Source organism: Halyomorpha halys, unplaced genomic scaffold, assembly GCF_000696795.3.
Source record: "Halyomorpha halys isolate HHAL.00 unplaced genomic scaffold, Hhal_1.1 Scaffold62.1, whole genome shotgun sequence".
NCBI lineage: Eukaryota > Metazoa > Arthropoda > Insecta > Hemiptera > Pentatomidae > Halyomorpha > Halyomorpha halys.
The window spans coordinates 759265-768836 of record NW_027116333.1 but is presented as its reverse complement, the minus strand read 5'-3'; the positions used below and the strand labels follow the sequence as shown (position 1 = coordinate 768836).

At 32.9% G+C, this 9572-nt stretch overlaps 1 protein-coding gene across 1 annotated transcript in view; it reads left to right on the top strand.

Annotated features, from left to right (window-relative positions):
* The window catches only part of LOC106692596 (2-acylglycerol O-acyltransferase 2), a 17656-nt gene that overhangs the window by 7166 nt on the left and 918 nt on the right, over positions 1 to 9572 (top strand). Inside the window, exons 2-5 of the mRNA XM_014438642.1 lie at positions 3068 to 3268; positions 5418 to 5683; positions 7068 to 7242; positions 8024 to 8211. Of these exons, the coding sequence (XP_014294128.1) occupies positions 3069 to 3268; positions 5418 to 5683; positions 7068 to 7242; positions 8024 to 8211 (829 nt within the window). The 5' untranslated portion in view covers position 3068. The remainder of the gene's footprint in view (positions 1 to 3067; positions 3269 to 5417; positions 5684 to 7067; positions 7243 to 8023; positions 8212 to 9572) is intronic.

Sequence of the window (9572 nt, the reverse complement as noted above, 5' to 3'; positions counted from 1 at the left end):
AGTATTTAAATATACTGCGCTTTCGATTAATTTTCTCTTTTTCCTTTTCTTTTTAAACTGAATACAATAGAATAGATACAATAGATAAATCATCTGTGGCAGCATTTGTATGATCCTTTTCTTTGGGTCTTCAGAAAGGAACGTTCGAGCACAGAGTGCTAACACATTTCATTAGCCCTCATGACATGAATAATGTTCCCATGGTACAATTCTAGGCAGTCTTTACTCGAAACTCTCAGTCGACTTACAGTCTGTAGCTTTCGTATACAGACTATTATGATAATTTCACAAAAGAAATTGAAAGTTTGACTAATTATGAGGTTTATTAAAGTACATGAATATGCGACAATAGCCCAAAACGTTGTGCAACATTATGATAATTGAGAATAAAATATATTCAAATTTTGGAAGTTTTTAACCTCAAAAAATGTATCGCAATTGACGTACCAGACTTCCTTAAAAAGAAAATCCAGTACAATGTTCATATATTTTTCTGGTTCTGGATAATTGTAACAGATATGTCTATACATGTGTTTATATTATGAATGTTAACCACGTTTAATATCTCTATAGTTAAAGTTATTAGATTACAAAAAATTAAATCTGTACCGCGACAACTCGTGAAGATTGTATATATTTTGTAAGGATGTATTGTTAGTGGACCAACGGTTGTGCAAGGAGGTGATTTGATCAGAATCACGATCGACCGCCAGATTTTTACGTAATTAATGAGTACTCACTTTATGAGGCTGGGTGGACCCGGGAGGGCTTCCGAACCTACAGAGTTGACTCACGGCTACAGTGAAACAGAAAATAATTATCTGACAGCCGGTTCCAAACCGATTCCTTGGAGTGTGTAGCACAGTACCTTATAAATCCCTAGAGTACAAGAGCCGGGAAGAAAAAAAGGCAGTTATTTTACCCCAATTTTTTATTAATTCAATAAAAACTATGTATAATTACTAGTCAAAATTGATGAGTCTGCCAAGTATAGGTAGGGGGATTAAAAAATGGCGGCTGTTTAGAACCTTAAAAAACATTGATTTTTCATTCGGAGCTCTATATCTTAAAAACTACCAACAACACAAAAATATCTAAGAGAACATTATTTAAAGAAGAGTAAATTTGCTGAAATATTAGCCCTAAAAGAGCTATTTACGTCCAATAGTTATCGAGATATGGCTTTTTAAAAAGCAAAATTTCTTAAAAATCTACTGAAAGATTGGTAGTTAGTTAATTTATTTTGAGAGATCTATATCTCAGAAACTATGTGACTTACAGATGTCTATTAGCACTAAAATTAAAGCTAGTTTAATGGACTATAAAGAAGTTTATGACCTTTACCTTCGTAGGAATAGTAGTTTTCATGATATTTGATAAAATAAATTGATTTATAGTTGTTCGGACAATAAATTTGATTTATGAAAAACTTTATTTCAAAAACCATTGGACGAACTGATGTCTGCCAGCGCTCTAATTAAAGCTAGTTAAATTGACTACAAAATAGTCAATCATGTTTATCTTTGTAGAAGTTGTAGTTTTTATGATATTTGACAAAATAAACTCACAAAATGTTAATTTCTTGTTGTTCGTATAAAATGCTGGATTTTTTAAAAAATATATCTCTAGATCAATAAGACGCACATATGTCTGCCAACACTCAAAATAAAGGAGATTTAACTTACTATATAGTAGTATATAACACTTATCTTTGTAGGGGTAGTAGTCTTTATGATATTCACATATGAATATAAATTTGGCAAATGAAAACTTGTCCGAACAACTATAAATCAATTTATTTTAGCAAATTTCATGTAAACTATTACTCCTACGAAGATAAACATTATAAACTACTTTATAGCTCGTTACAATAGCTTTAATCTGAGTGCTAACAGACATCTGTACGTCAAATAGTTTTTGAGATATAGATTTTTTCAAAATAAATTCACTAACTACTGATCTTTTTGTACGTCCCATACAACATTTTTATGAAATGTTGCTTTTTGAAAAGCTATATCTCGAAAACTATTTAGCGGAAATAACTCTATTAGGTCTCATATGTTAGAAAATTTACTCTTCTTTAAATGACGTTCTCTTAGGTTTCCTTGTGTTGTTGGTTTTTTTTAAGATATAAAGCTCCGAATGAAAAATTAGTTTTTTTTATCGCTTTGAAACACCCGCCATTTTTCTTTTTTATCTCTCTACCTATAGTTGGCAGACTCATCAATTTTGACTATTAATTATACATAGTTTTCATTAAAGTAATCAAAAATTGGCGTGAGATAACTGCCTTTTTCTCCTCTTGGGCTCTTGTACTACTATGTTACTAGATAAATTTGTCAATATAGTATTTTTGTTTCTATTTACTATTTTTAGATCAGAAAAGTCGTTAAGATATTGTTCAACAAAATTAAAGCCAATTTTATTTTTATTTAATTACCTTAAATTATACTATGTTCTAATTCTTCCCTCACAAATAGGTATAATTTAAAACTGAAACAATAAACTTTGTTAAATATTATTGTAAAATATTAATTTCTAGAATAATGAATGATACTTACTTCAAAATCAAGACTAATCCCTTAAAGGGGAGATCTGAAACATAGAATAATTAAAGGTAATTATACAAACATAAAAATTATTGACTTTCTCATATTATGTTGTAATGGCTGTAAATATAGAGCTCATAATATTGCCATGAATGTTTTAGATTTGGAAGTGAATGTAAAAGGTCAATGAAATATATTTTCTCCAGTAATACTTGTTAATTGGACCAAACGTTGCCCAAAATAATAAAGCAATGAGGGGTTTTCTAAAAGAAAAGAAAAGGTGCAAAATATTGAACCCTTAAATACAAATCAAATAATCAATTTACCAACATTCCATCCAAAATAGATAAAAACACTTGGCCATAAATAAATTAATATTTTATATTTAAAATATAGGAACATATTAAAACGAATAAAAAAGTTAATCATTGAGATAATCAACAATATTTATTATAGGAAATTACAGTAAGACAGAACTGATTTGTTATAACTTAACATCTTTTTTTCTTTTACAACAGAATGAGCAGAAAATTTACGTTTGTGGAAGTATGCCTCCAAGTGTTAGCAGCTTTCCATTTGGCTTTCCTGCAAAATCTCTATGTAGAAATGATCTTCTTAATTCTCTACATAGTATTATTTACAACATATTGGCCGATTATTGTATTATCTATTTTTTGGACATGGTATGACAGAGAGACTCCTTATGAAGGAGGAAGGCGGTAAGAATTTTCAGTTTATAAGAATATTCAATTATCAGTAGAATTTTTAGAATTAGATTTAACACTTTCCCAATTTTGACATGATTCAGGTTTCTGGATTGGTCTTCATCAGGTGCCTTACACTAAAAACAAAAACTGCATTTGGTTTATAGAATTCTTACTAACTAAATTAATAAAATAGGTGTATTTATGAAACAAAAAAGAATAAAAAAAAGTGGAAGAATCAATTCACATAACATTAAGTGTAATAAAAATATTATTCAATTTTTATAATGAAATAAATCATGGAGAAAGTAGTAAGTAACATTTTAACCCAATGATTTGGATTATCTTAGGTTCGTCACAATCAAACTGTCCAGCGATGATGGTTGAACTGACATACTCGGATATTAAGGAGTCTGTAAAAAATAATTTTACTGTGGGACAAAAGTCATCTAAGAATAATTCTGTAGTTCAGACTGATGATTATTTGTCTGGTACAATATTTACAAGATCATGGTAATTCATGTTACAACATGGATATACAGATTGTTTACATTGACATGGTAGTTTGATTATGTTACAGGTGAAGGAATAGGCGTTCTTTAATTGAAAGAATGGAATAAAATTACCGAATAGTGATGGGAAGATTGCACGAATGACGAAAGATTTACTGAAGGAAGCGGTTCTAAGAAAGACAATATACAAATCGATTGGGATGTGGTATTTAATGAATGGAAGGATGGACATAAGAGTGAAATCAAGGATGTAGTTCGCTAGTTCGCTGCTCCTGATATTGTGCAAGAAGGGAAAGATGGTGTGAGCTCGGAGATTTTTTATTCACTGGAGGTTGTAAGGACTTGGAAAAGAAAATTACCAAGGAAGTATTGTCATTTTAAAGTTGAATAAGCCACTTCAACACGGTACACCAACAGATGACATGCTCGGAAGATGTTACGAAGCAGTTCACAAGTCTCTTCAGTCTCATCTCTAACCCAAAAGATAGCACTCCTTAGAATAACCAACGGTTCTCCAAGTGGGGGAAAATGAGAGAGGATACTAGGAACTGACGGGTATTCTGTAGAATGGAATCATGGAATGTTAAGAATCGTTTAAGTGCAGTTATAGATTTACATCTAACCTCGGGAATATGATAATTTCAGAAGAGGTCCTGATCCTTCTATGACTCCGAGAGTTTTTACTGTACATTAGAAATTATTTGGTTGATTATTGAAATAAAATAAAGAATAAAGAAGAAGGAATAAGGATGAGGATAACTTTAGTTTTTCCAGCATTCAGCCTCAGATCATTGTTTAATGCCATCTTGTTGCTTCTTGTGGATAGCCTCGAGCATCTCTGTAGGATGGAAGGATAACCAAATTTGGATATTGGCTGCAAATAAATAAAATGCGATGGCATATCATCGATGTTGTTTCGCAGGGTTTGTAGGCAAGAGAGAAGCTAACGTTGAAGTAGCGAGAAAACTAGCTTTTTCTTTCTCTTTGAGTTCATTTAGTCAGGACGTTGGTAATTTGGTGTAACAGAGTGTGTAAAGTTTATCTTTGAACTCGGCACGGCCCATGAAGAAGTTCAAAAATTCCATTGTTGAATATAACAATCGCGTAATTGAAATACAGAACAGTTGAATGAGAATAATTAATATAAAAAAAATTGAATTCCCCTACATAAAATTATAATTTATTGTATAAATACAGAAAAGAATAATGAAGAAAAATTATACAGGCAATTCCACGCATTCAAGTACAATTATCTGCCAAATCCATGATTCCTCTTCGCTGCTCCTTAGATTGTGCAAATAGCTGAAGAGAGTGTGAGCACAGAGATTTTTTATTTTAAATATACGCATCAATTTTTATAAAATCTTAAAGATAAGTTTATAAGGTATTTTTAAGTTGAGAAGTTTATCGGTAAGGTCATTATAATATGATAATAAAGGATCTTAGTTGATATACCTCTAAACCATTGTTAGTTGGCTATTAAGTTTCATCCAACAACATATACCTAATGCGGATTACAATTATATAAAATACAATTAATAAATATATACAATTTATATATGTGAATCTTCAAATAACAACTCATGCATGTTCTCATAAATGGTTGTGGAAAACATTAATAATAAATTTTTTATAGAACTTTTTTGTTTCAGCCTTAGATTACTAACAGACATGCCTTACTTGAAATACCTCCCAGACTATTTTCCGATGCGTTTGATAAAAACAGCCGACTTGGACTCAAACAGGAACTATCTTTTCTGCAGCCATCCTCATGGACTTCTTGCTTTTTCACAATTTATCAACTTTGCCCTCGAACTTACACCGATCAAAGCATTCTTCCCGGGGTTTCGTACAAACCTGGCAGCGATTGATTTGAATATGAAATATCCCCTATTGCGGGATATCGCAATGGGCTGTGGTAAGTGAGCCCCTTAATAAGCCCTTTAATAAGTGAAATACGTGGTTTGTTTAATAAGTTACAAGACTAGTCTCAAAATCAAATATGTATTAGACATTTTTGAGCAGGGGACTTCAAGCCTTCAATATAGGCATTATCACACCGCTGTCAGTTTTTTTTCCCATTGTTCTTAGGCTCTCTGGGACTCTTCAAGGGGAAGGCTATTAAGGGTATCTCATCGAAGCTGCCACTGGAATTTCATAACTTCCATTTCAATACTTCCATAATTCGGTGATACAATATGAAGTACACGAAGACGCTTGGAGCTAAGTTACGGATGTAGGGTGGCTCTGGAAATTTTGCCACATTATACATAGCTAAAGCTTCAATGCTTTTTTTCCTTAGTTCAATGCCAAAAGAGTTATCTATTAAGTTTGTACGTGTCGGACAGGTGGTAAAGGTCAGATTTACGTTGGAGTGCTCCACCATTTGAAGGATGAAGTCCATCTGGAGATCAAGGACGATTTGTTTCTACACCTTGACAATGTCCCCTCTCAAACCTTTGCAGCCTTGACCTAGCTGCTAACGACGTTCTTTGGTTTCCCCAGGGGAAAGAGGTAAGAGAGACTTGAAAAGAAAGCGATTCGAAACGGTTCTAGCAGTCCAGACAGCTTCGACGAGGTTCTTAAAAGTCTCCCACGTGAAGAGTTTCAGAGAGCCTATGAACAGTGGAACGTTGGAAGCAGTGTGTTGATAGCCAAAGACCAAGTTTTTTAACATAATCTATTTACCAGTAATTTTTTTTTTACAGAATATTAAAAAAAATGAACCGATTTCATCACCTATGTTTTCGTAACAGAAAGTAGCTCAAAATTGCAACGAAGTAGATTTTTTTTTCATCTTCTAGCTTTGTGAAATATGACAACCGTCCTACAAATGGACCGTATCAAACAATATTCCGAACGCAATAAATATAATCCTCAGAGTTCACCACACTGGTCAACCTGTCTTCAAGGTCAACCATTGTAATAGATAGTGGCGGAACATGAACTTTCTTCTTGTCGTATCCTCACAGGAATAAGTCAAAATATGAAGAGAACATAACTCATAGCAAACTCTTGCAACCTAATCCGCCGCTGAGGTCAAATTTCACTCGAAACTTTTTTCGTTACAGTAGTTTTAACAATTACCTGAAACTATTCAAAACTTAAACTGTTTGAAATGAAATGTGACCCGTAAAGCATGAATATGAGTTGTCCTACGAAACAAAACTTTGAAATCGGTTCATTATTTTTGAAAACACCTTAAAAAAAGAAAAAAAAACCTTAAGACTTTTAATTTTTACAAAGCAGAAAGACATGGAATCAATGTTTTACAAACAATAGTTTTCTCCTTTGATCGGTAGGTTTAGTATCTGCATCCAAGAAGAGCCTCACTTACCTCCTGAATGACAGCCGAAAAGGAAATATTGTGAGTTTGGTCATCGGTGGAGCTGAAGAAGTTATTTACTCAGTACCAGGGCAGTACAGAATAATACTAAACAAGAGAAAAGGATTTGTCAAAATAGCTCTGACGTTAGGGTAAATACAAATATTTGCTATTGTCAACTCAGAGGGAAAATATTTATTAATATGTTAAAATTGGAATAATTTATTCTAAACTGAAACGAATTACATTCTGCTAAAGTATTAGCCGCTAACAAAAAAAAAAGTTGAGCTTTGTTAAAACAACGATATTTATTGTTAATTTCTCGGCAGAGCAATACTTGAGAAGTTAGGGTAAATTTTAGTGAAAATTATTTAGATTTTTTTGTTTTTTCTTATTTAAATGCGTGAAACATTTTAGCAACCAACGCCTATTCATTGGCAGAATTATAAGTTAGGTCTATATAATAAAAATCCCATATACTCAGGTAAATAAATTTAATTAAAAAAAAATTAATCCATTATTAACTTAAACTTGAAGAACTGTTATAATTTAGACAGGATGCGATGTGCTTTTGAAAATTACAAACCATTGAGACTTTAGTTTTCTTATTATTGAGTGCGTCAGTTAGAGACAGTCCTCAACTTATTGTAAGTAAATAATCAGAGCATTCTTTAAAAATATGTCTGAGGTAAGATGATTTTATTTCATGGTAGTCCCACGGATTGGAAACACAATCTTCCTGTTCTAGTTTAGTAAATATGGTAACCTGTGGGATAACAGCTACTGTATATTTGAACAGTCATATTTACGTTCAGTAAATTATGGCAGGTTGTAATACTCAAATAACACTATTAGTAATTTAATATTATTAAATGTATATATCGTGTGCTAAAAGTTTTGTCTTCTTCATTAATACAGTTTATTTATTGGCAGATGCTGTTTGGTACCTGTATTTAATTTTGGTGAAAATGACATTTATGAGCTGCTGATTCCCACCCCAGGAACATTTTTATACAGGTTTCAAATGTGGCTGAAGAGTAGGACTGGATTCCTTTTAGTCATACCAAAGGGAAGATTAGGGCTTCCATTTTTACCAAAGAGGAAACCAATCACAACAGTCGGTAATGACACTTTTTTTAATTGAACATTTTTTTCACGTCTTCAAAAACCCAGTTTATGTTTGTCAACAATTCCATAACACACTTTTACACAAAAATCTGTACCACTGTAACCCATGGTTCAGTTATACTGTTTCTTAAACAATGTCTGTATCAGGATATCTGTTAATGATCACGCCCAACCAGAAGATTTTTCCCCAATTAAGGGTATCAACTTCATGAGGCTGGTGGACCTCAAAGGGATCCCGAAACTCGCAGGATTGACATAACAGAATAAATAATTATATGCCACAGCTGGATTCAAACTCGAGTCGATAGGGTTGGTAGTGCTTTGCCCATTGTGCCACCTCGGTCCCCCTTAGGTAATAGTTCATAAAAAAAAAAAAAAAAAAAAAAAAAAGAATTATGGTTGGTTGGCTCCAAGAATATATGGGTGCCATAGAGGTAAAATTTCAAGCATTTGAAGACATTTCTTTTTTTCTTTTCACGAAAAGCCCTTGAAGACCTCGGGCATACCATAACTCTAATGCTTCTCCTTCATCTGCTTCCCCTTTCCCACATATCCCTCATGAGCTCTGCGTATCTACGTTTTTTCTCTGCAGAGACGCAAGACCCTTACTGGAGCGCTTCTTTCTCACAATAACTTTTACTCCATTGAGCTTCCTTCTGTACTCATCTCTGTCTAAACAATCCCGGTCCGTCAGCCACACTTGTTCCATATAATCCCTAACTTGCTTGAATTATCCTGTTGAATTTTTGTGACAGTGGATTCATTGAAAAATTCTATGGCTTTCAGGTTTCATCCTCATCATGAGTCTATAGAACCTCAGCCTTCCCACCCTAACGTCAGTCTCTAGATCTGCTGTTTCCATATAGATTTCTTGATTCGTCCTCAACCTATATCCTTCATGTGTTCTCTTAGGTCTGTTGATCCTTCTGAGAATTCTTCTTTCTATTTTCAGAAGCCCCTCTAGGCTGGGAAGACAAGAGATTTCCGATCCATAGATGATTTGATGACCGTGTTATAATATCGTATCTTAGCTTGAATAGATAAGTTCTTCTTGTTATAAGAAATACTGGTGGCAAAGTTTAATTTCTCTATTTTGGCGACCCTTTCCTTAAATCCTTCTCTCTTGACATCTTATTACTTCAGAATTACAAAAATGAATTTGATTGAGGGAAATCTCTCTTAGTTAAATGATATAATTCTTTTATTTATCCTCTAAAAAAGAAAGTATTGGTTTCTAAAACATGAAGCATGATACAAATAGTACGAAAGTGCCTGATTGGAGACTGATGTTTGTTATTGTTCAATTTAAATTTGTATTTTCCATTCAAAAATTCAGGTGAAATGTATGTATATA